This window comes from Oculina patagonica, chromosome 6 (genome assembly GCF_052425735.1).
Source record: "Oculina patagonica isolate OP01 chromosome 6, crgOcupat, whole genome shotgun sequence".
In the NCBI taxonomy this organism is placed as follows: Eukaryota; Metazoa; Cnidaria; class Anthozoa; order Scleractinia; family Oculinidae; genus Oculina; species Oculina patagonica.
In genome coordinates, this window is record NC_135763.1 from 1,098,608 (window position 1) to 1,126,025 (window position 27,418).

General features: G+C 37.7%; 3 protein-coding genes and 1 long non-coding RNA gene across 9 annotated transcripts; 1 reads left to right on the forward strand and 3 right to left on the reverse strand.

Annotated features, from left to right (window-relative positions):
• Positions 1-7,708: 7,708 nt before the first annotated feature.
• LOC144658625 (uncharacterized) lies at positions 7,709-9,760 on the reverse strand. Its single transcript, XR_013571751.1, has 3 exons — positions 9,368-9,760; positions 8,598-8,698; positions 7,709-7,784 (listed from the first exon to the last, which is right to left on the reverse strand). It is a non-coding gene; the product is annotated as an uncharacterized LOC144658625 (long non-coding RNA).
• Positions 9,761-11,341: 1,581 nt separating this feature from the next.
• On the forward strand, positions 11,342-15,641 carry LOC144658608 (iodotyrosine deiodinase-like). 3 transcript variants are annotated; one of them, XM_078519067.1, is made up of 4 exons: positions 11,342-11,768; positions 12,769-13,085; positions 13,838-14,051; positions 14,133-15,641. In XM_078519067.1, the coding sequence occupies exons 1-3, from the start codon at positions 11,396-11,398 to the stop codon at positions 14,018-14,020; spliced, it is 873 nt and encodes a 290-aa protein (XP_078375193.1). In that variant the 5' UTR covers positions 11,342-11,395; the 3' UTR covers positions 14,021-14,051; positions 14,133-15,641. The 3 variants fall into 3 exon arrangements, with proteins under 3 accessions (XP_078375193.1, XP_078375194.1, XP_078375192.1); XM_078519068.1 differs by having other exon boundaries at positions 13,838-14,046; positions 14,128-15,641; XM_078519066.1 differs by having other exon boundaries at positions 13,838-15,641.
• Positions 15,642-16,385: 744 nt separating this feature from the next.
• LOC144658598 (G-protein coupled receptor 157-like) lies at positions 16,386-21,229 on the reverse strand. The gene is made up of 3 exons (XM_078519046.1): positions 20,461-21,229; positions 18,637-18,819; positions 16,386-18,223 (listed from the first exon to the last, which is right to left on the reverse strand). The coding sequence occupies exons 1-3, from the start codon at positions 21,049-21,051 to the stop codon at positions 17,945-17,947; spliced, it is 1,053 nt and encodes a 350-aa protein (XP_078375172.1). The 5' UTR covers positions 21,052-21,229; the 3' UTR covers positions 16,386-17,944.
• A 1,007-nt stretch (positions 21,230-22,236) lies between these two features.
• On the reverse strand, positions 22,237-26,650 carry LOC144658603 (transmembrane protein 53-A-like). 4 transcript variants are annotated; one of them, XM_078519058.1, is made up of 2 exons: positions 26,612-26,650; positions 22,237-23,673 (listed from the first exon to the last, which is right to left on the reverse strand). In XM_078519058.1, the coding sequence occupies exon 2, from the start codon at positions 23,619-23,621 to the stop codon at positions 22,710-22,712; it is 912 nt and encodes a 303-aa protein (XP_078375184.1). In that variant the 5' UTR covers positions 23,622-23,673; positions 26,612-26,650; the 3' UTR covers positions 22,237-22,709. The 4 variants fall into 4 exon arrangements, with proteins under 4 accessions (XP_078375184.1, XP_078375186.1, XP_078375185.1 ...); XM_078519060.1 differs by lacking the exon at positions 26,612-26,650 and adding an exon at positions 26,499-26,533; XM_078519059.1 differs by lacking the exon at positions 26,612-26,650 and adding an exon at positions 26,281-26,480.
• Between the last annotated feature and the right edge of the window lie 768 nt (positions 26,651-27,418).

The following is a 27,418-nucleotide window of genomic DNA, read 5'->3' on the forward strand; positions in this document are numbered from 1 at the left end:
AGCAAAGCCATATTTATCAGTTGCCTACACGATAATGGGCGCTGTTTCGACAGTTTCCTAGCACTCTTTATCGAAAAACATTAATATCTAAAAGAACAAGAGAAAGAAGTTATGAAAACAACTTAACTAACATTTTTTTAATGTACCAATGACATTTGTTTACGATTTACCATTGGAGTATATTTGTTTTTTTCCCTGCTTCTTCTCATTGTTTTTTACATTTATTAAAATTTTTCTTTCGCTCGTAAACAATTAATAAAAATATATGTAAATTAAAGATTTTCTATAAGGTACATGCCAAAATTTGAAACGATCCTTTATTTGCACTCCGTGTTTATATCATTATTATTGCTGTAATTACAAAGTGTGGTGAAAAGTCCCTCCTGCCATGAGAAAAAACGTTTGCAAATGTTCTTCTTTTTCTCGCTGATTCACTCAGGCGCTGTGTTATTGTTCATTTTCTCGATTGTTCGCTCCCTGAGTACCTGCTGAGAGGATCAAACATTGACATTATGTTAGAACACATAACCTAGAATAAGGTTAGCAATGTAAGAATTAAGGAAATGAAGGATCATCGAGAAATGTACTCACTTAAGAGTTGAGAAAAGATAAAAAAAATGTTTTTTTTTTTTTTTTTTTTTTTTCTTTTTTTTTTTTTTTTTTTTTTTTTTAATATATATCCATAAATATATATATTTTTATATTTTTATTTAAATATAAAAAATAAAAAAAAAAAAAATCGTTGCTTAATTATGAAATAAGACTCTTTTTTTCGCAAAGAAGGAAACGTTCTTTTACTGACAAGTATATAATTTGTTTTCAAGGAAAACAATTAATTAATACACAAGTTAGAGTGATCAAAATCTAATTTCTCCTTTTTTAAGAGGCAAGAAACAAAATTTAGATAAACAGCTGTCGGAATATTACTAGAAATTGACTACAGAGTTTCAATTTGGACGTATTTAGTTGTTCTACCCACTCTATACCTTGCAAATTTAAACAAATTTCGACAAGTTTGATCACCTGACAGGCTAAACTCAGTACAAGTCTTACTTGTTTAGAGTGCGGAAAAAAAAAACGAAAAAAAAAAAAAAAAAAAACAAAAAAAAAGAGGAATTCTCCATAATAATTATGCATTCGCCATATTTTCCAAAATTTTTCCAAATGATAGAATGAATTTGTTCCTACATCATAACAATACTTCCCAGTTAATCACTTATTAAATACATTGTTCAGAAAGTACTTCATATTTGACAGCGTTATTTGCGATTTCAATATTTTTTTCAAATTTGACAGAATTGATTATTTTCTCATAATCTGTTTTGGAGTAATGTATATTGACACTGAAAGGGAAAAATAGACTATGCATCAAGCTAGGTTATCGAAAAGTGAGGATGTTAAAGGCGCTGTTATTATTGACATGCCACTGAAATCCCTATAAATGTTCTTGAAAGTCGGTGAATACTTTGTATGCATTTTACTATTAATATAAGATACTAGCACATTGTAATCAGAAAATCTAGTTGAGAAAAGCTGGAAGTTCTTTTGATGTTGTTTAAAGATTGTATTTCAGTCAGCATTGTTGTACAATTAGTAAACTGTAACACTATTTTTTTCAATATTGAGAAAAATAATTTGTAACTATGTTAATCTTTCATCAAGTTCGACTTCAGTTTAATGCAAATAATTGATTTCACAAATGAAGCATTAGCACGTTTGCTTTTTGTTTTTCCACGAATTGAAAATTTCTCCAAACGAATGACTAGTATTTTATAAAAAGAAATTTGTGTATTAAAAGTTGATTTAATATGAAAAGTGGAGGGAGGGGTTGGGTGGGAGAGATATGAAGACGTTGAGGGGTATATGCACAAATATGGGGGGGGGGGGGGCTAAGAAAAAATTATGTGGTCACAAGGGGGGTGTAGAGCATTTTTTCTTTTGATATTCACACCCACGTTTTTATGGTTTTTTTTCTTCTAAAATCTTAGCTTATAAATGTCCAGTCCATATCCTGAACACAAGGAGTATATCTAAAAGTTAAGCCTTGACGTTTTATTTTTTATCATTTCTAACAAAAGGTTCAATGACACCCTCCTCGTCTTTTGTCATTTACATCATTGGCTTCACCACTGTCATTTTCAGGAGTCTGACTCTTGATCAGTGATATCATCTGATTTGTCTTTTTTGCCATTTACCACGGTTTCCTTTGCTCATAGTAGGTCTGAGTATACTGTGGTTTGCTCTACGTCGTCCATCACATCTTCTTCGATGAGATATCCCACGGCCTTGATGTGAAACCTTGGGTGGAGCTTGATCCTTGCCAACTTAGCTTTTTGCCGCACAATTTCTGGTTAAGGTCTCCTGACAAGACTGCATTTGCGGGGACTTCACCATAGATTTGTAATTTGCATGCTTGCTTTTTCCCATATTTTTCTGCCGTTTGACGTTTTTCTTCATTACTCTTTGGTTTTTTTTTTCTCTCTCCATTCTTTTCCTTTCTTCAGCAGCAGCTATATCCCAACCAAAAAGACGCCTATATATGTATTTATAACTAAGGCAGCGATGTAAACACTTTATTTACCTATTCAGTTCATTATTTGCCCAATATTTAGGTGTAAGTGCTGAATTATTCAAGAAATTTTTCGGCCCTCCTGAACTATATATGGATATTGGTTGCTCTCAGCTGGAAAACATGTTTCAAGGTGCTGATGAGTACGTAACAAAAACAATTCTGTTTACTTATTAATATCATGGACAGTGTTTTTGTTTGGGGAAAGTTGCAAAGGTGGTGGAGTGGGGGGAGGGGAGGGCTTTTTTTTTTCTGGTTAATTATTCCGCATCTTCATGTCCCGCCCCTCTCCTCCCGTCCCCCTTTCATATTAAACGAATTTTCTTTTAGCCGACTTTTGACGAACAGGTTTGGTCCTAACTTATTGATCAGATACCGTCAGCAATACGATTAGTACTCTAAATTCGCAAAAGAAAAAACAATTACTGTAAATGCCAACCGCCCGAATCAAGACAATCTTCCCTAGTTAATGATTTTTTTAGAACATAATCGACCATGTATCGATGAGGTAAAAAGATTTAAGATTTGATCACTTTTGTACTTAACCTTAATTGCTTTAAATGGAATGTTCCCGTTTATTTTTTTTTAACTGCTTGCTCCCATGTTATTGGCCTATCACAGTGAACTTGTACCGAATGATGCAAGATTTGAAACTGCCGTTTTCTTAAAATAAATTGCAATCGACAAAGAATACTATAGAGTTTCAATTTGGTCTAATTGCGTTCATCTTCCTACTCTATGCCACTTATTGCCTATGGTCCCTTAAGAGACTAAACGCAATTGGTTCCTTTTCAGTAATGATCTTAAATATATCGAAATAAAAATTCTCCACACAATGTTAAATTGCGCCATATTATCAGATAAATTAGATCTCAGAATCTAGAGCTACATGAAGACAATATCTCCCAGTTGACAATTTTTTTTCTCATCACTCTTTTGAATAAATAATGTAGAATTATTTTTAATAGAAAATAGACTTTTCATCTTATCTCGATAGCTGGTTACCGAAAAACGAACATGCTATAGGCGCAGTTATTATTGACATGTCAGTGATTAAAAAAGAAATGGTTTATACTGAATTTTTACATTTTACTAGCTGCATATGTATAAAGCTACTCAGTAACAAACTGTAATCAGAAAATCCAGTCACACCTTAAAACTGATTTATTTTGAGGCCTCTTGTAAGGATTGTATAAATATAGTTAACTGGAATTGGTCGTCACCCTAAACTTAAAGATTTTAGTGTCACAAATTGCTTTCACGGTTTCACGAACACTATGTCATTTGTCATGTTTGTTGTAATCTTTTACTTCCTTTCAATGAACAATTTAAGCGTTAGCACATTTTTGTGATTTGTTGTAGATACTTCCATATTTCTTTCGACCATTTTCTTTGAAACATTTCTTGTTTTGTCGAATTTTTAAGAAAAAAATTGATTCTGGTATTCTAATTAAAACGTCATTCAAACAGTACTCCAATTTTGAACTTATATTTAGAAAGAATTTAACCAAATCGAAATATTCATTCTGCTTCCTTACTGATTACTTTGTATCTTTTTTGTTGCTGGTACATCAAGACAATAAGTCTTCTAGTTAACGATTTTCTTTCATCGGACGCCTGCTACGCAGGCTATAGCTACTTCATAAGTTAATTGACGCAATGTGGAAAGGAGATATTATATTTTGATCACTCTTGGACTGAAACTTTTTATGATAAACAACAGAACAAAAAAAAACAAGATAACTACATATATATGAACGTATCTTAAAAAGATGTTTCTGATGTCATCTTTGGCCAGTGTCAAAGAGCAAATCCCCGCAAAGGAAATTGGCGGCACGTTCTTTAAAAATATTTGCCTTCAACCTGGAGTAAAAAGAAAGCATTGTTAACTTTGGCTATCTTCCTTTGTTTTAATTTGTCGAAAAGTTTAGGAACGATTTTAATTCCCGTTGACTGATCAATACAACATAGGAATAGCACTCTAATATTTTACTGATTATGCGAATAATATTTGTCAGCTTCAAATAAACCAGCTCGAAATATCAATTCTCGAACCTACAATTGACTTCCTCCTAAAGTATCAAGGCTTCATAGCTCATGTGGTAGAGCAACGCACCGATGTCGCGTTAGTGGGTTGTTTTTGGGGCCAGGGTTCGAATCCCGTTGTTTCTTTTTTATGGTAAACGACAGAACAAAAAGACAGAATACGATGAACTTATCTTACATACCACATGTTTCCAATGTCATCTTGCACTTGTTCTTGCCCGAGTGCAAGAGCTAATGAATCACTGCAATTAAAATCACCTCATCCAAATGGCTGCACATTCTGCCGAAATATCTGCGTTCAACCAGGAGAAAAAAAGAAAACATTAACTTAGGCTATTTTTGTTGTTTCGACGACCGTTTAGGAACGATTTCAGGTTCCTTACTAATCAATACGACATACAAATAGCACTTATATTTTACTGATCATGCGTATAATACTGTCATTTTCAAATTTACCAACTTGAAATATCAATTCTTGAACCTACAATTGATTAGTGCTTCATAGCTCAGTTGGTAGAGCAATCAATGGTATCGCAGAGGTCATGGGTTCGAGTTCCGTTGTAGACTTGCATTTTTTTTTTTCAGACCAAACAAAGTACTTGTTTAAAATTGCTTGCTCACTACTAAGATCATTTCATTCATTTCACAATCTTACTAATAGCCCCGCTGATTACTTTCTAACTCTTTTTTTTTTTTTTGCTAGAAAATCAAGACAATATTTCCTAGTAAACAGCTAATAACGGGCGGCTTTTTACAAGATACTTGACAATATATCGATATGGTAAGGAGATACGAAAATTTGATCACTCTTGGACTGATATATTTTTTGGTAAATGACAGAACAAAAAAAAAGACAAGATATGATGAACTTCTTACATAAGATGTTTCCAGTGTCAGCTTGCGCCAGAGTCCAAGAGTTAATGAACCACTGCAATCCAAAGTGACTGTACTTTCTTTCAAAATGTCTGCGTTCAACCTGGAGAAAAAGAAAGTAACATTAACTTATTAGTCGAACGCTTAGAAGGGTATTGATCCTGTTTATGGATTAATACATAATACAATTGTTAGTTTCGCATTGACTCCCGAAAATAACGAAATTTATGTAAAGGTTACTCCATACCTTCGCGATAAATTTCACATAAGTGTGGAATCTAAGCTAATCTATATACCGTAAATTCCCGGTTATAAGACACAATTACCACCCCCCCCCCCCCCCCCAAAAAAAAAAAAAATATTACAAATGATAAAGAATATATTACTTTCCCTTGCTTTTCTTACAGATATTTGAGGAATTTGCAACAGACAATGTGTACAGAATAATAATAATACAAGTGCCGTTACTGGAAGCCCCTATGCACGTTTTATTCACTTCCACTCGTCATCAAAGGTGTTATCGGGTCAAATTCGTTTCGGCTTATAAGCACTGCGGATATCACTGAACCTTCCTCCGTCTATAATGACTCTATAATCCCAGCCAAAATCTCTTGCGAAATACTTTACGTTACGGTCAAAGTTGTTGTTTTCGTTATATTTTGTTTCCAATCGGTACGTTGGAAAGACCTTTTACATTTTTTTTGGAAAAAAAATCTTTAAGTGTGGTTCAGAGCTACGTATTTTTTTCATAAATTTTTAGGTGGCTCTGAACCCACCTACAGTTTGTTAAAATGGCTGTAGAAGTTATTTATATATATTTGTTTTTTAAATATATATTAAAAAACAAAATCTTTCACAGCATATTAGTTATGTTAATAACCTAAAACGCCAAAAATGGGGTATCTTTTACCCTTTTTTGACGTTGCCATGGCAACAAATTTTGACGTCATTTGGATTTGACTGATAAATGGTTTACTTGTTTACAGTAAACGATTTTCAGTGGCATCATTGGGCTAGCCATAGAATACATAGATTATACCATAGAGTGATCAACGGCCTTAAGTATTGTGAGCCAAAAAGTTAGACTTTCGTGAAAAATTTTATTGTTGTTCATGGTTGTAAGGCACAATAATAATAAGGCGTTATCGTTTGTCTAACGATGTAGCCACTTGGCATGCAGTACGCGAAGTTTCGATTGCTTATAATTGCTAGTGTTTATCAGGGGTAAGGGTGGACTGATAAGGCGTCACCATATTTAGCACAATGGTCGGCTGTGATTGGCTGATTTCGATCCTCACTGTCCTGAAAAGAGGCCTTTCCCGACAGCAGTCCACTGCCGTATTGGAGGGCGTCCATGCTTCTGGATCTCAATTAATTCCATTATGCCTGGCCTGTTGATGTTGCATTCACAGGGAATTCTGTAAACCACGCCATCTTGTTAAGTCGGGCCGACAGCGTCCCTTGCTCGCAGCAAGTGTGAGCAAAGTGTGGTGTTGGACTTGAAAACGGCGCTTATGCATTGTTGATGTGAGAGTTCTTCACTTCCATAAAAGATTTATGAACACTTCAGGACTCCTCTGAGAATAGTATCAACATAACGAGCCGCCAAACAAGGAAAATGAGTATTTAGTTAATATTTAGATCTGTATTTCTCAGAATAGTTAAAAATGTATCCTGATGTTTTTAGTGTATAAAGAAGTGTATAAATAAAAATAAATAATTTAATAAATTAAAATAAATAATATGAGCCCTTGCGATAACAGCAAACAGAGTAAGATATTTCGGGGGTGGGGGGTTCTGTTTAGCTTTTATGAGCGTTTTTGTTTGCTTGTTTGTTTAATGTTATTTTTTGCTTTTGTTTTTTTGTCCTTGTGCTCTCGTGTGCGTCTAAACTGAGATTTATTATTTTTGGGAATGTATGATCAAATAGTGAACTTAAATTTGATTGAATATGTTTCTTTTTCCTAAAGGAAACGCAACGAAGGTATGGAGTAACCGCACCTAAACCGTTTTTATTTCAGGCTCAAAACAAAACTTCTCCTTGCTCATTTGAGAGAATTGTTTTTTTTTTATTGTAAGACAAATGATAATAAATTGATATAGTAAGAATACATAACATTTAAACGACAAAACATTACAAACAACAACGAAAGCAGAAGAAACGAAAAACTTATCTGAAATGAGATATTTCCAATTGTGACCAATAGTCAACTTGCGCCAGAGTCCAAGAGCTACAGACTGCAACATAATCAGAAATGGCTGCACTATCCGCTTAACATGCCTGTCAACGTTCAACCTGGAGGAAAAAGGCGGAAAAATCATTAAATTAATGGCTAATTTCTGTGTATGGTTCTGTTCTTCTGATAAATGCCCCATTGAAATATAGGAATGAAATTCTTAAAACTATAGAAACAACAATGTTCGACACTTGTGATTGACATACATTTCTTTAAATTTAAATTTATCAACTTTATTGGTCTCATATAAGGATGTTATTACAAGATGCTATGAGGCATGAGTCTTGATCACTCTTATATTGAACTGAAACCGTACATAAGATAGTCTAAGAAATAAAACTATGACGTACTCAGTTATCTGAAATCAACTGCCATTAGAGTCTGAGAGCCACAGACTGCGATCCAAAATGGCTGCACTTTCTTTCAAAATATCTGTGTCCAAGAAAACAAGCGGGAATATCATTTACAATGTGTAATCATTCTATTTGTCTTTGTCAAGTCGAACGTTTCTGAACAAGTTTGGTTCTGATTTACCGACCATTGCATCATACGAATAGTTCTCTAATAATTAGTAATTAAAAATAACTAGTTGACAGTTTGGATGATGACGATGAGTGGATGCTAACCTTTTCAGTTTTACGGTCGAAATAGAAATTTTAATACCGATTGCCTTACTATTTCTAAATCTTGATTTCTGATATTTTGATTGTCAGTTAAACATCAGTAAATCCACCCTAAATCTAACTACTTTCCTTACAAGACAGTCGAAAATGTATCAGATTTTGATCACTCTTGGACTGAAACCGAACCGTTGACGGGTAAACGATAGAAAAAATAACAAAACAATGGTGTTACAGACTGTTAGTACTAACCTGGATTAAAATGTTTTAAATAGTGAACTGTCTTTGTGCACCAAAGTCCAAGAGCTTCACACTGCATTTCAAAATGGCTGTACTGTGCCTTGATTCAACGTCTGTGTTAAATCGGAGAAAAATAATTGAAGCCACAGCATCAATAAAACATTGTTTTAGCTATTTATTTTTTCTTGGCTAGTTTTCTTTCATTCAGCAAATTCTCAGTCGTGTAAATTTCATAATTTTGCAAGAAAACAATTACTGAAGCATCTTGTAGTGACTTCATAAAGGAAAATCCGATTATTCAATAATAGGCATGTTAGTTCTAAGAATTTGGACCGTTCGCTGGATGGAACATCAAGATATAGGCACCATTTCCGGCTTAGTGTAGTCAGAACGTAATTTATCAACCTCAAAACTGTGGAAACCGTGCATATGACAGAATTTCAAAGAAACCGACCGGACTTCCAAAGTATCATTTTTAAAAATTCAACAACAACAACAACAACAATTTTATTGGTATTCCCATATAAAATGGTATTACCTAAGATAACATTATACAATAGATTAAATAGGATTACAATTTTTTCTTTTACTTATTTCTTCTTAAATATATTAACTTATTTTCTTACAGATAAAAGGATCAAAATATTTTTTTCTATCTCTTTCAAAACTTTATCTAATAGATATTTTATTATAATATCTCTTTTTTTTTTTTTCCTAATATTTCTATATTTCTATAGCGATCTATATTCTAGACAAATCAATGGTAAACAGTTTTCTTTTACCTAAAATTCGACGAAACAAGATGTTGTAGGGACTTTAATGTGTCGTGAAGGCACGCCTACTTCAGTCAATTGCAGTACCTTGCTCGCTGTCAGAAAGTCTGCCGTATTCAGCCTGCGGAAAAAATTGATCAGGTTATGAGAATGAGTAACTGCCGTTATGTCAACAAATTCTCTTTCCAAACTGAGAATTTGAAACCGACCTTTCACGGGTAAAATATGTATACGGCAGTACTTTAAACCAACTGAAATGACGAATAAAAACACTCTAATTACACCAGTGGATTGCTCACGAAGAAAAGTTCTATCTCTGATTTAAAGAGTATTTTTACAACTAAACTAGCTGACGATTGAACAGCAATTTCTTTAAATAGCGTCACCGATAAACACGCCGAAAATTTCACAGCAGAAAGGTTACCAGTTTAACCGTTAAAACGCCAAAATTGAACCGAAAGCTAAACAAAACTAAAAGCTACAAAAACGATAAGAAAAACTGCACTAGACGAATAAATAAACCTGAAAGAGAAAATCGAAAAAGAAATGTTGGCTTACCAGAAGCGGGAGCACATGGAAAAAGATGAAGAACTCAGCTTCACAGCACACAACTCGGTGACACCAAAATGATCGGCGTGTCCTTTGAGACTTCTTTATATAGGCGATTAAAATTCATTGCAGCTTCGATAAATGTGTTTTGTTCAATCAGAATATTTCTTTTAGCCTTTGTGCATTGAATTAATCAGGTTTGGACAAATGTCGCGAGAAAAGCACGCACTTGAAATTTTTAATGAGGAATGTCTTGTTTATGTTAGAAATTTTTGGTACAAGTCACAAAATATGTCGCTTAATTGGCGGGATTTTAAACGGTTAACGAGAGGTGGATTTCCACTGTTGCGTAATTTTGCGTGAATACAAAAATGAGAGATTTTTTTACTTCACCTGCGGCTGACACCTTACCGTGGAGGTGAAGCTTGTGTGTCTCAATGACCCAGAGAGCTGTGCCGACGGGGACTTTGGTCCCGGCAGGTTAAAAGGACGCCTGATCGCAGGTTACTGGCAGGTCTATTAAACCATGCCGGGTTGGTCAGGGACGGGGGGAGAGGTGGGGGGGCGACAGTGACTAAGTGGGGGGGCGAGACCGACGGAAAAGGGGGGGGCAAAGCCCCCAGCCCCCCGGCTCCGCCGTCCCGTTGGTCGATATGTAGAGGCCAAACGAAGAACAGCCCCTGGACCTCCAGGTTGGGAGTTGGGCAGCAGGCTGATAACCCACTCCCGGAAATAAAAATATTTATACAGAAACGGAAACTAGAATTGCCACTGCGCCCTATTGGGAAGCAGGCGTACCAGAGCAACTTACGGAGCAAAGAATGACGCATAAACCGCCTATCAAGGAGATGCAGAGGTTAATAAACAAGAGATAAATTTCTTAACGTTATATCTTTTGAGTGGTAGATTTATTTCAAAAATTTTTTCAATTTTGAGATCCTTGTGAAAGGTCTTTCAAATAGTATTATTAACCAATTTTGTGACGTCATTTTCCCGTTAAAGACGCCAAAATCTTTCAAACTAAAAACGTAAGATTTTAGAGAATGACCAGTTGCAAAGCAGTCAGGATAATCAATTTAACCCTAAAACTCAGGACGTTTTTCGTACAGTGCACCCTTTGGCGTCCTCTGTGCCCACCGTGCCTAAACATCCCTCCTTGACGCTTTATATGGTTAAATCGCGGATTCTTCAAGACCTGTTAAAATGCAAAACTGACGCTGTCTAAAGCCTGTTTTTCACTAGCGACGCAAGCCCAAGTGCAAGCACGTGAAAAGGAGAAATTTTGAGAAATTTTGAAGCTTGGGCGATGCGTTTTCGAACGACTGGGGACCACCTGGGGACTGGATGCCAGATCGCGTGATCGCGTGACCTGAAGTGGAAGGCCGCTGACAAATTTCGGCTTGTGTTTTTACTGCTTCTGTGCGCTGCTTGTTTGTGAAAGCAGTGGGACGTGGTTGCAGCTCTGTTTACCTACCTTTCGCGGTGAAAATGGAATTATCCGCACCTTTTCTTACCACCTACTGGCCATACATTGCCTCGATTTTGGCTGGATTCGTCATTGCTCAGCTCATAAGAAGAGTTTTTCAGCCACAGGCACCGGGTTATACAGTGGATGTTGATCCCCTTCAGGATACTGATATAGCGGCCATTCCTCCTGCGGACCCTCTGGGATTCCGAACTAGTGGGGAGGGCGATGCCGTCCATATACCTTACCCCTGGTTCGACGATCGCTTGAGCGAGGAAGAGATGAAGCAAAAGTCGGCCGAGTTTTACGAGAAGATGAACAAACGGCGAACAGTTCGGAAAATCAGCGACGAAGATATTCCTTTGGAGGTCGTACAAAATCTCATCAGAACTGCAGGTAAACATGACATCAAGTAGAGGCTTCTTTTTTATCCCAGAGGGCATTATATGTAATCACTTTCCCTCGTTCTCCTACAACAAAAAATAGCCTTAAAGTTTTGGAGATGACCCTCTCCCATGATCCACCGCCTCCCCCATGTCGGATAATCCAGTCAAAAACCCCACGAGATGTACACTGTATATGACTCCGCTGCAAGATTTTTCCCACCTATTGCCAATTGAAGTTTACTTTCATCGACTAAAAAAGATCTGACAACTTGTCAGTCCTTTTGTTTTCAGAAGGGCTGACAACGAGACCATCTTTACACCATGGTAGTTTGGTCTGGCTGATGCCATCCCACTTTGCCGTTTTGAAGTCACTTTAATGTAGGTATGACCCCTGCCCAAGAAACAATCCAACCAGCCTTTCCCCGAGACTAACAAACTAACAGTGGCTGAAACATCGATGTAATCTTTGTCTTTTCTCTCTTCTTTCTAATTCTCTTGGGTAATAAAATATAACTTCTGTCCCACCCCTGCGAGCCCCCCATCTACACTGGAGTTAGAAACACTATTGAGAGATAGTTCTGAATCTTGATATACATAATCATCAATGAAAAATTAATATAATTAATAATTAATATAATATTAATTATTGGAGGTGCAGTGGCCCAATAGTTAGTGCGCTGGACTACAAATCAAGGGATTTAGTTTCGAGCACAGACCAGGCACTGCGTTGTGTTTTTGGGCAAGACACTTAGTGCCCCTCCCTACCCAGGTGTATAAATGGGTACCAGTGATGTTACTGGTCGGGGAACCTTGCAATGGACTAGCATCCCATCCAGGGGGGGGGGGGGGAAGAAATACTCCTAGTTCACTTCAGGCTAAAACTGAACCAAGATAAGCTGAGGCCAGCTGTTAGGCCACTAGGCTTGGAACACAGACTTTTTTTTTCTGGGCACAAAATGCATACTTCACGACAATTTGTGACATTTTTAATGGTCATCTCTATTTTTTAGGAACATCTCCCAGTGGGGCTCACACAGAACCTTGGACCTTTGTGGTAATAAAAGACAAAGAAATTAAAGCCAAGATCCGTCAGATTGTGGAAGAAGAAGAAAAACTAAATTACGCTAAAAGAATGGGAGAAAAGTGGTTGGAAGATTTAGAGTTTGTGAAGACAACTTGGTCCAAACCCTACCTGAACAATGCACCTTATCTTGTTCTCATTTTCAAACAAGTGTACGGATTTCGAGATGATGGCAGTAAGAAAACGCATTACTACAATGAGATGAGTGTGTCTATCTCTGTTGGTCTTCTCCTGGCAGCCATTCAGGTAAGATGCAAATATTGGGGGCCTTTCCTTACCCTTATAGGTAATAGGTATGTGCAATGGTTAGGGCACTCCAGCCAGCAGTAAAATTATTAGGTATAATTCTTGATAAATCTCTAGAGAACTGATTAAATTGATTATAAAAAATGAAACCCTTATCAATAATGTTAAAGCAAATTGAATTCTTTTTTTTTAATCTGAAATTTAGATTATCAACATTTGGATAAGGTCTAAAATAGGGTAAGGTATGGGGTAAAGCAAACCCCACCAAAGTTTTTGGGGAGTCCCCTCCCCCCATACTTCATGGGCATGGCTCACCATTTCTAAAATAAAACTTATTCCCTCTGCTATTTGCTTGGATGGATGGATGGATGGATGGATAATCTTTATTTAAAACACAGTCAAATTCATCAGCTTACAATACAACAATCTAATTATAATATATATACAAGAAACAGGGGAAATATAAAAATATATGTACAAAATAAAAAGCTGCTTTCCACGAATGCCGTGCCCTAGAGTACTCGTTCAATTAGTTTTTTAAATTGCCCAAGGGAGTCTGCTTGTTGTTACGTTAATAGGAAGACTGTTCCACAAGATGACGCCACTGTATGTAAAGCTGTTTTTGTAATAGTTAGTGCGCGGTTTCTGTTATCTGTGAGCAGTAACAGGCATTACTGGGCCCAGTAACTTTAAGATGGAAGAGTCTGGAAACATTACTCACAATTAAAATTCTTGATCTTATATTTTTGCAGAATGCAGGTCTGGTGACAGTGACTTCCACGCCCATGAATGCTGGACCACGGTTGCGTGATTTATTGGGAAGGAAAATCAATGAAAAGCTGGTATTGCTGCTTCCTATTGGTTACCCGGCAAGTGACGCAATGGTACCAGACATCAAAAGGAAACCAATTGAAGACATAATGGTTATGAAGTAGACATGATCCTTATTCAGGAGACACAAGTACTACTATCAATCAATCAACAACTTTATTAATGTGTCAGTACAATTCTAGCCTAGAGTGAAACAGCTCTCTACTAATAGGGGACACTATGTCAGTTCTAGTTTGTAGAGTGATAGAATTCTGAAGCCAAAACATTATCCAATAACAGGGGTGGATCTAGGGGGAGGGTGCAACCCCCCCCCCCCCCAAGATGACCTACTGCTTCACATTTGCTGTTAAAATTTGTCTACGTCACCAGTCAGTTACACCATTTCTTAGTGTTAGTGGTGCACCCCCTCCTAAGGAAAATCCCAGAACCACCCCTGGTTTAGAGTCAAGTATGCTAGCTGTAAGGTGCCTTTGATAAACGGTAGAAGAACTCAGAACATCTTTTTTATCTTCAATGTATAAAAGATCATCCATTATACCATTGAAGTGGGGTATTCCATCTTTGAATTCCCCCACAACTATAAAATACTGAGTCAAGCAGTTACCCATGGCTATAACATACATATAGACTCAAGACCTGGAGTCCAAGACTCAAACTGTTTTGCTATTAGTTCTGTGTTGTGTTCTTCAGCAAGACTGTGCCTCTCTCGATCTACACAGCAGTATAAATGGATGTGAGGTAACCTGACAAAATGCTATTGAGAAGTATTTCATCGAGAAGTATAAATGTAGCAATATACCTAATACATGCTTAGGAAAAGAGTAGAGTGCCTCCTGTTTGTTGAGCAATATCAAGACATTGCTCAATATCAAAGTGTACATGTATCAATATCAAAGTGCACATGTATCTGTTAAATAGGACTGACGCGTCCCCAGTCTTCTCTCTGTCACTATTAATATTACTTAGAGAAGCGTGGCCGAGGGGACAACTGGGGACGAGTCAGTAAATAGGATCAAATCAGTTTCTAATTTCTTTAAATACTTCTTTTAATGTAGTACTAGTGAAAGTACAAGTTGTAGTGTAATTAAGTGTAAATTACACTTAATAATAGGTTTAATATATAGCATATAGAAGATCAAAAACATACATTTTAATTTTTTTTTAATTATTACTTTATTGACACTCAAAATAATAAAATTCGAATCAACAAGTTTTTGGAAGTTGATTTTATAATAAAATTGAACACTAAAAAATTAGAACGACGTTTCGACCGTTCAACCTGACGGTCATTTTCAAGTAAGGCGTTAGAATAAAATTACATGTGTTAAAATATAGTAAAAGCGCTAAAATATGTACATACAAACAATAGACAATGTTAGAGAACGCGTGATTTTCCCATACATTTCTCTATATACACAAGCTGTGGCATACACCACGTATGTAGAGTCGGCCGCCCGAAGGGCTCTCAAAAACACATCAAAAAGACGACTTTTGAGCTTGGGAAGCCTGTGCTCAGACAAACTCGCACGAAACATGAATATTCTTGTTGGAAGGATGTTTTGTGTAATTTTATACTGGAACATTAATTTTGTAATTTAACTTCTCGCGTTGTTAAGAAAGGCATCATATAGACATTTTTCAGGCTTTCTTTAGTAAAGCCATAATGTAAAAATTTTAGTCTCAGCTGTAGGTGGTTGGAAGAAATGGCCTAGGATGGCTGCGTAAGTAGAGGAGAGTGATATTTGGGTGGGGGGCAAGCGTCAATGATTATGGTTGGGGGGATCTGTCAATTTAAGAGGCTGTATCTGTATAGTGTCTGCCCGACTGCTGTGATCGCCTAGTAGACTTCATGTACTAACTAAAACACACATGACCGGATCAATCGAGAGATTCGACACCCGACAGCATTGTAACGACCACGTCAAGCAAATACCAAATTTAAAATAATAAAAAAGAACTAACAACTTCTTACCAAACAAACAATACAGCCTGATTTCATCACACCAACTTCACGACATGAGCCGAAAGCAGCAGAGATGACACCCCTATCCACACCGAGAAACAGAACGACCAGATCAACATGAAAGTAGGCACCACAAACAACGCAGCCGAAAGAGAGAAAAAATGCACGCTGACCAACAGCACCCCCTCAGGAGAGAGCCCGCAGACAACCCACACCAAAAAAACAAAACTAAAAGAAGCGCAGACACGGACGAAGAAACGACTACTGACAGCAGGGACTGCCCCGACAGAGAACGACGGAAAGGCGAGAGGTAGTCACCGGTACAACGGTACAGAGACATTGCTATACGGAGGAGTCGCAAGTAGAAATTAAGGGACCGGGCTTCGGGAGGAGGGAGAGCCCAAAAATAAGTGAGTGAGGAAGGGTGATAGTAAGGTAAAAAAGAAAAGTTGAGTAAACATAAAAAAGAGACAGGCAGCGGGAAAAGTGGGGGAAAGAAAGTAAAGAATGGATAAAAACATACATTTAATTAGTCTGGAAACTTTTCCAGTTACTTGATTTCAACTTGATGCTTGCTGACCTTTCAGCAATCCTGTAACGTTGATAGAAAATGCTAATAAACTGAAAAATATTTTCTGCTGTGTTGGTATAAATAATACTTTGGTACGATTCTCAAAACTATATCTGCTATATAAAATTATATAAGTTAAACACTACAAAAAAATGAGTTTTCAAAAGACTATAGCTAATATTTCTTATCTGTTACTTTTCTCTGTTTTCTCTTTTTGTATCATTTTCTAGTTAAACATTTACATCTGATACACAACAATATAAAATTGCAACCATTATATATATTAAATAACTTAGGGGTTTAGTGATGTATTTTGTCAACTGCTGAAATATGCTGACATATTCAGTCTAAATTTAATATAACAGACTTACAGATAACTAAACTAAACTTATTAACCTTCAGGTATAACATATCTTGTGGAACTGGCTATTGTTTGTTCAGTATTGACACTAATTTCAAGGGCTTTGCTACAATAATATAAAACAAACATCAAATTTTATGAACCACATTTTTTTGACACTCATGTTCAAGGCATGCAAGCCTTTAACTAGCATATACCCTAAATCAGTGTATACAAACAGAAAACTAACCCTTGCCACATCCTGACATTTGCTCATTTTACCACTACAAAAATGGGCTAACAGATTTCTACCACCAAGAGAAAATTGTACTGACAGCCTATCAGAAACAATGAAATTTCCCTCCTTCTCCCAATTCCTCAAAACTTGCACTCCAACCCTATCTTTGAAAGGACATGCAAGTCACATATTTTCAGTAAGTACTGTCCAGTACTTTCAGCTTTAGCTGATCACATTCAAGCTTGGTGCATGACAGCTGTCAGGCTACACAGTCATGTATATGCAGTTTTTACTGTGCAGTGATAATGCAGTGTTTGTCCCAAAACTCAACAAAAGAAATTGCACTGCAAATGTATACTTAACTATATGCATTTTGCTCAGGGAAGTACTAAAGGGTATCTTAGTCCGGGGGGAGGGGCACTCCCATATATGAGCTATATATAGTATACCTGCCAACTCTCACAGACACTTCGGACGTCTTCAGAAAACTTCGGACATGGTCGTATCGTCTTCAGAAATCATGGCACTCTCAGGATAAAAATCTCACGCCTTTGACCCAGATAAAGTTGGCAGGTATAAGGTATGTGCCGCTGTGAAGGGTATGGTTTTCAAGGAGTTTAGTCTGGAATAGGGTATAGAAATCAGAGAGTTTTGGTCTAGAATAGGGTGTTGTTTGCTGGGAAACCAATCAGTGGTATGACAAATTAAGTTTAGAATAGGAATAGAAACTCGGAAGAGAAAGAGGCTTTCCTATTAAAATGTAAATAAAGTCTGGGTTAAGGTAGGGATTTTTGGTGTCAAGTCTAGTATAGGGTTGCAAAATTCGGTGAACATGGTCTGGTTTAGGGTAAGGGTTTTAAAGTCCCAGCGGCACACCCCCACCCAAAAATATACAGAGTGACCCCCAGGATATCAGTTAACAATGAATTGAAGAATAATCAGGATTTACATGGCCCTTAATTATAAGACAATCGGTCTCCCTCTTTGTGTTATCTTCATTGATAATTGGTTCTTGTATTGTCACGTCGTCACCATATGTTGCCAGTGAGCTGGATCGGTATATGCTTTGTCCAGTCTTTGGTGCAAAATAGGTTGAACAAGATTGAAGACACCAACGGAAGCGCCCAAGAAACTTCTCAGTGAAAAAGCAGAAAAGAAGAAAGTTTGCAAACCCTGGGGCGTTGTCTCCAATACCCTATTAAAAAACAAATATAAATCAATCAAGACTTGATGTCCAACAGTCTAGTTACGACTTTTAACAAGTGGGCATTTTCATGCTGTACTTTAGTACCAGTAACACTGGCCCTCTAAGGGCTTCTTTGAAGAGAAATCATTGCAGCCAGCTTCAGGGGCTAAATTATAAATTATTGCTACCTCAAGTACATTTGGCACTTCAGACACTAAAAAGAGATGATTTCTTTAATTCTTGTCTTTTTTTCAACCTCCTGGTAACTTGAGACAAAAGTAGTTTCCTGACACTCAACCAAACACTCTAATTTAACCCCCCAATTTCTTGAGCTCCCAATTTTTTTCCCCTGGAAGTTCAAAAATAAGGATATGACTATTTGTTAATATTTTAATACTTAACTCAGTAGTTCTCACACTGACCTGCAAAATAAGTAAGACCTCATATGACTTAGAATCTGGTCCATTGGCAATCATCAGGAAAAATCGTATTGTCCCCCAAATGCGCAGGAAAACAAATATCAAGGGAACAAATATCAACTTCCTTTCAGCCTTCTGAGCCTGTACAACAGTGCTTTGGGTTAGAACTCTGCCCTGGTGATGAAGCTAGGGAGCAAACATACCATGAAAAGTTGACTTACTGTAGCTCAGAGACATGCCAACCCTTGTTCTTGGTTGGCTCACACAGTGAACACAAACACGGCAGTGTACAGTAAAAAATACATTACTCATTGTAACAGTTCCATTTGACCCCCAGCTTTGCCCTAAGAACCACTGGGGGGGGGGGGGGGTGTCCAGTGAGTCCAGTGACCATCCAGCACCACACCACCCTCCTCCTCAACTCAAAAGGCCTTAAAAAGATAGGGGGTACAGGGATCATTAATGTGGCATTTTCCCAGGGGGAAGATTAGTGGTTTCAGAGAGAGGGTAAAAGTTTTGGAGATGTATATATTTTAGAGGGTCTTAAGTTTGGCATCAATAATATAAAAGAGGGTAAATTTTTACATGTCATGGACTATAATGGCAAAAAGGGGAGCAGGTTTGACGCAGTGGTGAGAGCACTTGCCTCCTACCAATGTGGCCCGGGTTTGATTCCAACCTATTACCATACATGGGTTGAGTTTCTTGCTCCAAGGGTTTTTCTCCAGGTTCTCTGGTTTTCCTCCCTCCTGAAAACCCAACATTTCCAAATTTCAATTTGACCTGGATAGAGGATCTGCATGGAAACCAGCTAGCACTGATGTGGCATCCTCTCTAAATATAGCCATTTACCGGTATTTTGTTTATTTACTAGACATCACTGCTGTTGCCAAAAGGATAGGTTGGAGCTGAGACTGGGATAATTGGTCTCCAGGGACCATGCAAAGTTGAGTGAGACCAAATATTTAACATCACTTATACAGTCGAAGCTCTCATAAGCGAACACCCTCAGGACGCGAAAAAAGTGTCCGCAACTGGAGCTGGCATGGCCGCTTACGAGAATGGTTCTTGTTAGCGGCCACTAGAGGTGTAGGGGATAGATGGCCACTTACGGGAGCTTGCCCAGCTAACATAATGGTAATAAGCATGTTGGTGGTGTTTCGAAATGTAACCGGACGTGGATGACGACAAAACAAACACTGAAATATGGTACTGTACGTAATTACAGTAAAATCATTGTGACGAACGGCGATGTGAAGTTGATTAATTAATACAAGATACAGAGGTTTTTTATATGATTTTCTTTGCGGTGTCCGCTTACGGGAGCTTAAAAACAAAGAAAAAGTCTAAGTCGTAATCTCGGAAAGTGTCTGTGGCCGCTTACGGGAATGTCCGCTTAAGAGAATGTAAAAATACAGAGTTTGTATGGGAGTAAAACAGGGTTTCTAACAAGGTGGCCGTAAGTAGAGCTGTCCGCTTACGAGAGTGTCCGTTAAGAGAGCTTTGACTGTATAAGCTTTCATTAAAAACTAGCAATGGTATATTGCCATTCCTGTGTTTTGATCTGGTTGACAGCCAATGGTATGTGAGCTTATATACCATCGACCACAAAAATGGTAGTTCTTAGCATCAACGAAAAACAGCTGGGGAGCTAAAATATTGCAATTCTTCGGGTGTTTTTAATAAAACAATTATTCCACTCAGACTTGTTCAGTTGGATATGAGATCGTTATAGCCAACTCAGCGCTACGGGCCTCATTGGCTATCTACCATCTCATATCCAACACGCGCTTGTGGAATCATTGTTAATTAAACATTGCATTTTACCTCTTTTCTCATATTCCGTTTGAGTAAACCATAGAGTACAGCTATTACAAAATATGCCATTATTTCCCACAATTTTCCAGCTAACAGCATCCAGAGTACTTGGTCATTCCAGTTCAAGTTTTTATTGACCCAGCACCATCCTGCAGAAACTTTGTTCCCATTATCTCCTAGCTTTTTCATGGATGCAGCTAAAATGACAATTAACAAAGGAATTCCCCAAGCACACGCATGAAAAACGTACATTAACCTCTCTGCTAAACTCGAATTCTTCTTGCAAACAGAGATGTAAAGGTACACAGCCATGAACACTGTCCAGTAGAAAGAACACAGCACAGAAAGGGTTCCTATTATGCTTTGCACAAGACAAACTTGTTTGTTTTCACTTCCAGATAACCAAAAATTTGTGATGGCAGCAAGAGTTGCGACACATGTCAAGAAGTCTGCAAAGGAAATGTAAACCAGAATTCGCCTCGACGTAGTTCGAATGTCCTTCCACACGAAGAAAGACACAATAATGAAAAGTGTCCCAAGAAGAGAGAGAACAGAAGTTATTGTCGTCAGGATCTCGTTGGCCATGTTGCGGTTCGCCATTTTTTTGCGTAAACCGGCGCAAATTAGTTTGCCGAATTTAGATAAACAGTAAACGTATGGTTCTAAACGCGGTAATTGCGTAAATTACGCAAACAGAAATATGATCACTGTTGAGAAATCGCGAGCGTAAACAAGCTCGTCTCAGCGCGCTGAACTTGATTTTCCGTCACGTACAACATCACGAGGTGTCATGTTCCGCTTTATACCCTCGAGGAGCGGTACTGTAAGTACGTCCATATGGGGTTGGGTGGGGCAGGGTTTGTCGTAACAAAAGTTTTTACTGGTGATAGAACAGAACACTCTCTTCGATCTCTGTTTTAGCTTTCGGACGACATCTTTTCTTCGCATCCACCTTTATTTGCAACGTCAATAAGTGGACCTTTGCTAGTACAGTACATGCAATTTCTTTATAGATTTTTTTTGTGGAAAATGAAAATGGATAGGTTTTTAGTTCAATTTCATTTTTTCCAGTTTTCATATTTCTAAATTTATTTTTGTAAGTTTATCACTTTCCAAAGAAAAGAATAATGCATTTTTAGAATTCATGAGGAAACGTTTCAAAAATGGATTTGCAAGAAAAATGACTGTCCTTGAACAACTAACACAAAGCTTTCCAAGAAAGCTATAGAAGTGCCGTTATGTTGCTTTCTGGGACAGACTGAGGGTAGGAATGTACTTCAAAATGGGATGGGGTGGAGAAGGATTTGTTACAGTGGAACCCCGATATAACGATATTCCCGATATAACGATGAATATGTTATGTCCCGGCAATAGTAAAATGTATGGGACGGAACCCCGATACAGTGGAACCCCCATATAACGGTATAATTTTACTGCCCCCTTGGCATATCGTTATATCGGGGTTCCACTGTATAAAGAAAAATTTCATCTTTGTACTCATACAAGGTAAAGTCTGTGTCTGAGCCAAGTGGCCCATACAGCTGGAGCCTATCCCAGTTTCTGTATCATTTATAAGTGACTAGGAGTGCTACTCCGCCACCTGGTTGAGATGCTAGTCCATCGCAGGATTACCTCCAGCAGTAAATTTGCCATTACCCATTTATACACCTGGGTGGAGAGAGGCAACAAAATGGAAAATGAAAAAGGATAGTTTCAGTTCAATTTCATTTTTCAAAACTTATTTTAGAAAGTTTTATGTTTTCCAAAGAAAGAAAAGAAAAATGATATGTTCAGAATTCACACCATGCTGGTGCCTTTATCAAGTTTTAATGTAAAGATTGGGTACAAACTTACAATACTGACTACAGAGTAAGATATAGACTGTTCACAGCCCTCTATTTTCACAGTAGAATAGTAGAATCACAGTAGAATCTTGATTTCTTACACTTCCAAGGATAGCAAAACTTTGGTATGAGAAATCAGGAAGTTCTAGAAATCTGAGATCAATTGCAGTTCTCGACAGAGGGAAGGCTGACAACATTTTGTTTGAATTATCAGGAGCTTCAAGAAATCTAGGGTTTGAGAAATTGGGATTCAACTGTACTTTTTTTCCGAACATGGAGAAAGGGTTTGTGAGAACTGGATGCCAGTGTAAGTGGGACAGGCTGTGAACAGTCTAAGTACCAAGAGCTCTACAATATCTGCTAAGAAATAAGAAAGTTAGCCTTCTGTCTTTAAATCTTTGGCAAATTGCACAATTATAACTTAGACGCTCTTGAAGTCCAATGCTGTTTCAAGCAATAGTCCGTAAAAGTGTTAATTGCTCTCAGATATTCTTCAGGGTGATTTTTATAATGTTGTACATGACTGGATACCTCCCAACACTTTGAGAACACTTGGATGTTTCTATTCCTGTGTGAATCAATTAACACCTGAATATTCTCTGCTGGGAACATGGGGTCGTTTTTACAGAACAGGAATAACTCTGGACATCCCAGTGGCGAGGCCATAGACTCTGGTATGATTTTCTTTAAAGCGGAATCAAACAACAGCACTGGTGTACAGACCACAGCCAACCCAATCCACACAGGAACCCTAATCAGAGGATTCGGGATGTTTTCTAGTACTACTGACTGAATGTCTTTCAGATTGTGTATACCAGGAAAAAGAGGACAACTGTCAAATACACAGCCTATGACATGAATTGAATTGAAATACAGCTGCCCTGGGGTGGATAGTGCTTGATTGATAAAGTAATACATGTTAAACCCTCCCATGCTCATCACATAAAAGATAAATGGTCTGTTTTGCTGTGATTTCATTTCTACAAGCACATCCAAAAGTCCCAAGCTAATCTCCTTGACTTTGTTCAATCGTATCAATGTGTTAAATGGGTCTGAAGGTATTCTCACAGTATCAAATCCCTTCTGTTCAAATATTTCACTGTATTTAGCCAGATGTTTATCGGGTGCACTACTCCAGCCCAGGAGAGCAACAACTGGGCTTGTACTTGAACTCTTCGTCCCCACTCTAGTGACAACAGCGCTGATCTTTTTGCACTTGGCTTGAAAATGTGTTGATTCACTCATCTTTCTTCTATGATGAGCTGGCACGAATTGACGAAACATTAGGCACAGAGTAAAGCTGCACTTCTTTGTTCTCAGTGTCATTGTTGCAACGAGTTGAAGACATTGCCATGCCAATTTAGTGTTTTTCAATTATCTAAGGAATAAAAAAGACAGTTTACCCTGTTAGCAAGTTTTCAGTTTCTAATTACTGTTTTCCCCTCAAAACACCCATCTGAATCCACCAGGCTTCTCTTTACCATCAGTTTCAGGATGTGAAATAAACATGCCACCAACACACCCTAGCAGGCTGGATATGTTATACCAGTAATTTCAGAACTAAGGGCTTATATCATGATTTTTCATTAGAAAATCAAAGACATTCTGCTTCTTAAGGTTGCGGGGGATACCTAAAGCATGAATAAATTCATGACGGGAAATTTTGCTTGACCTGCATCTTTTAAAACGCTTATTTCTCAGCTGTTGTAGGTGCGATTAAGCTCAAATTTTACAGAGACATAACGAAATGATGAAAGATTGTGAATGACATCTTTTATTTGGTAGATTGCATTTAATGGCGATGTTATAGCCTCGTTAGTGCCAAATTGGGAAAAACATGATTTTGTGGCAGAGTTTGCAGAACGAGTAGGAGACAGCACACTGTGATCTTGTCAAAACCTAATCATTCAATACCTCTAGAGTGTCATAACAGAAGCGGATTTTTTTAATTTAAAGTTTGCCAGCAAGTTATGGCGGTTTAAGTGCGCAAATTTGAATTTAATGTCTTCTACCTCTTTCTAAAAGCGCTCTTTTAAAATTCCGCGTCTGTTATGACACACTACAGTATTCATAGTTTACCTATCTGCAGTGGCAAGTCATGAAGTTCTGTATCCGTGCTGTATTCTCTGCCACAAAATTGTCGAAAAAGTCCAAACTTTGAGATTTCCGAAGGTGTCCCGACCTAAATACGATCATTTTGCCAAGGAGAGATGTAATTATGGTAATTATATTCCACTCTTTTATGGTGAGAACAATGCGTTTTTAAAAAGGACACGATTGTTTATGTGATTAATCTGAGTTGCAGAAATATTTAAATTTAAATGAAAATAAGCTCAAGACTTCCTACAATCTATATGAACGTATACATCGCTAAGTGTTGGTTTAAATTGGTTAAAATATCAAATAAACAGGGATTTTTTACAAATCACGCGCACGCGCCCATATTTTTGTCCAGTCATAAATATCTCGTAAAGTTGTCGATGTCAGTCGTTGTACTTCGTGCATACCTTTAAATAAATGCATAATGATGAGCCTAAGGTGTCCCCCGCGACCTTAAGAAGTGAAAACTGATTTGTTTGTACTGATCACTATTTTACGTAATAAAAAAATTAATAATACACCCTAGCCTGCGAATACAGCCGCCTCTCATTCGCATCCCGCAACGAAGAGCGAAACACGAAGAGAGACGTCTGCGATTCACGGCCAGAAATTCCATACTGATGACGTTAACCGCTAATTAGATTTCCCACACCACACGCAGTTGGTCTTGCATAATTATATTTTTTGTTTTCAGCCGCACATTACCTGCTTGATCACAAATACTTTCAAGGCAGTGAAGGACACATTTAGGGGTCATTTACACGGGACAACTTCATCGCGAAAATTAGAAATCCCTAAACGAGTTGCACATTAGTAAAATTTGGAAAAATAAGCTGCGAAATCACTAGATGACATTGTTTTGGAACTTGAGCGCAACTCTCGGAGGTGTTGGGCCGTAAATACCGATACCGCAACGATCATAACAATTCTTCTGAGTTAGTTTCTTCTTTCCCCGCTGTTTGTCAAATTAAAATTCTGTTTTTCTGTAGCATTTATTCTTTGGTTGTGGATGGTTCAGGTCGTTCATGTTATCTGTATTTCACATTTTTGTTGCTTGTTTGTTTTGCCGGCTGCCTTTATGTAAAAAATAAAAGTCAGGTGACAAAATTGATCTATTTTTAACGGCCGCTGTGGCGCGTCCTTTCTGTACATCTTTGAGGTCGTTCATCTTGTTATAAAGCAGTTTCTTTTTGTTTCCCAATTACATATGAATTATAGATATTATAGAAATTCTAAGGTATAGCTTTGGTGCAGTTTCACGATCCTTCCCCCGGTCAACTTTTAGTCCGCAATAACATCCGGTTTTTTACCGTTCGTGTAATGAAGTGTTATATTTCGCATACATTATGTAAATTAACTAGCTGACCAATCAGCGCTCCTGTCCGGATTCTGGACAGATTTACGTCATCAGTATGGAATTTCTGGCCGTGAATCGCAGATGTCTTTCTTCGCGTTTCGCTCTTCGTTGCGGGACGCGAATAAGAGGCGGCTGTATTCGCAGGCTAAATACACCCTTATCAAACTTGGGCAGGAGGCACAATGGCCTGCTGTAGCATGCAGAACCTACTCCACATAGTGCGCTCATGGAGTTGTGTCCTTGGGCAAGTCCCTTTACTCTCATAGTGCCTCTCTCCACCCAAGCCCCGGTTGTTCAAAGGATGCATAACACTATTCACTGGATAGATCACTATCCAATGGATTGCAGTGTCTGTGATTTATCCAATGCAATTAGCATTATTCAGTTTTTGAACTCAGATCCCAGTTGCTCAAAGAGTGGATAACGCTACAGTATAATAAAACAGTATGGACTGCAGACTATGGAATTTCGCACAGACCATGGTATAAAATGGGGAATAAGGATTATAAACCGTGTATAAACATAGACCTGCCAACTCTCCTGGTTTGGCTGGGAGACACCAAACTTTTGTCTTTTCTTACTGTGTACTGTTGCATGGTCAGCGGGTCTGGGTAGGACTACAGGATTGGCTGGCCTCGCTTTCATGCCAACATGCTTTTGTGCACATCAGACAAAAGCAAGGTGGCGCATGAATCAGAAATAGTAGTTGATAAGATTTGGCTGGTTCGCATGAATGAGCAAAGTACCTTGCACTCAAAACTTGACTTCGCATTCATTCGTTACACAAACGTCCAAATCAATCGATAGAATTTTAAAATAACGGTTTAGGCTGTAAGAAAAACAACAACAAGAAGTTTACCTCACTTTACGACATCGGCACCATCTAGTTCCTCTTTTGAGCCTGCGATTCTTTTGTACATTTACGTAGCAGCCTCGATCCCAGGCTCTCTCTGTTTCCACCGTCACAGAACCCAAAGGTCTTTTGGGTAGGCATGAATAGATTGTGCTAGTAAATTCAGGAAAAGTTGCTACACAATATACCCAAAAGTTGCTCTAAAGTTGCTCAAATATCAAAAAGTTGCCACCAAAATTTAGAAAAGTTGCTTGCACTCCAGAGACGTTTTGTTTTAGATAAATACTCAAAACGTGTTTGTTTGTTTGTTGCCATTTACGGTAAACATTTTATTAAATATTCTTACAATCATTAAAAGAGGCCAAAAAGCCATTGTTATATGAGATTTTGTTATATGGATTTAAGCGCCCGTTAGATAGATAGCCGCTGTCCATATTTCGTGGGCGTAAAGCAAGTGTTATTTTATTGTCATTTTATTGTATATCCTTATTTTTAATAAAATCAGTTTAACACCAGTTTTAATAAAATCCTTCGAAATGAAACGACTTTTTATGGTTTGGATCGGTTTTACATCAATTTGTTGCTTAAAAGTTGCCAAGGAAGGCAAGAGTTGCCCTAGGTTGCTGGTACTACAAAAAGTTGCTTAAAACGCTAAAAGTTGCTCAAAAGTTGCCGAGCACAATCTATTTATGCCTACTTTTGGGGGTTGAAGGAAACAGTTTTTGAAAGTGAAAATGGACAGTGAAGAATATTATTCTACATGACACGAGCGTGGGACAAAGAAAAAAATCTGAGTCCCCGACGGGAATCGAA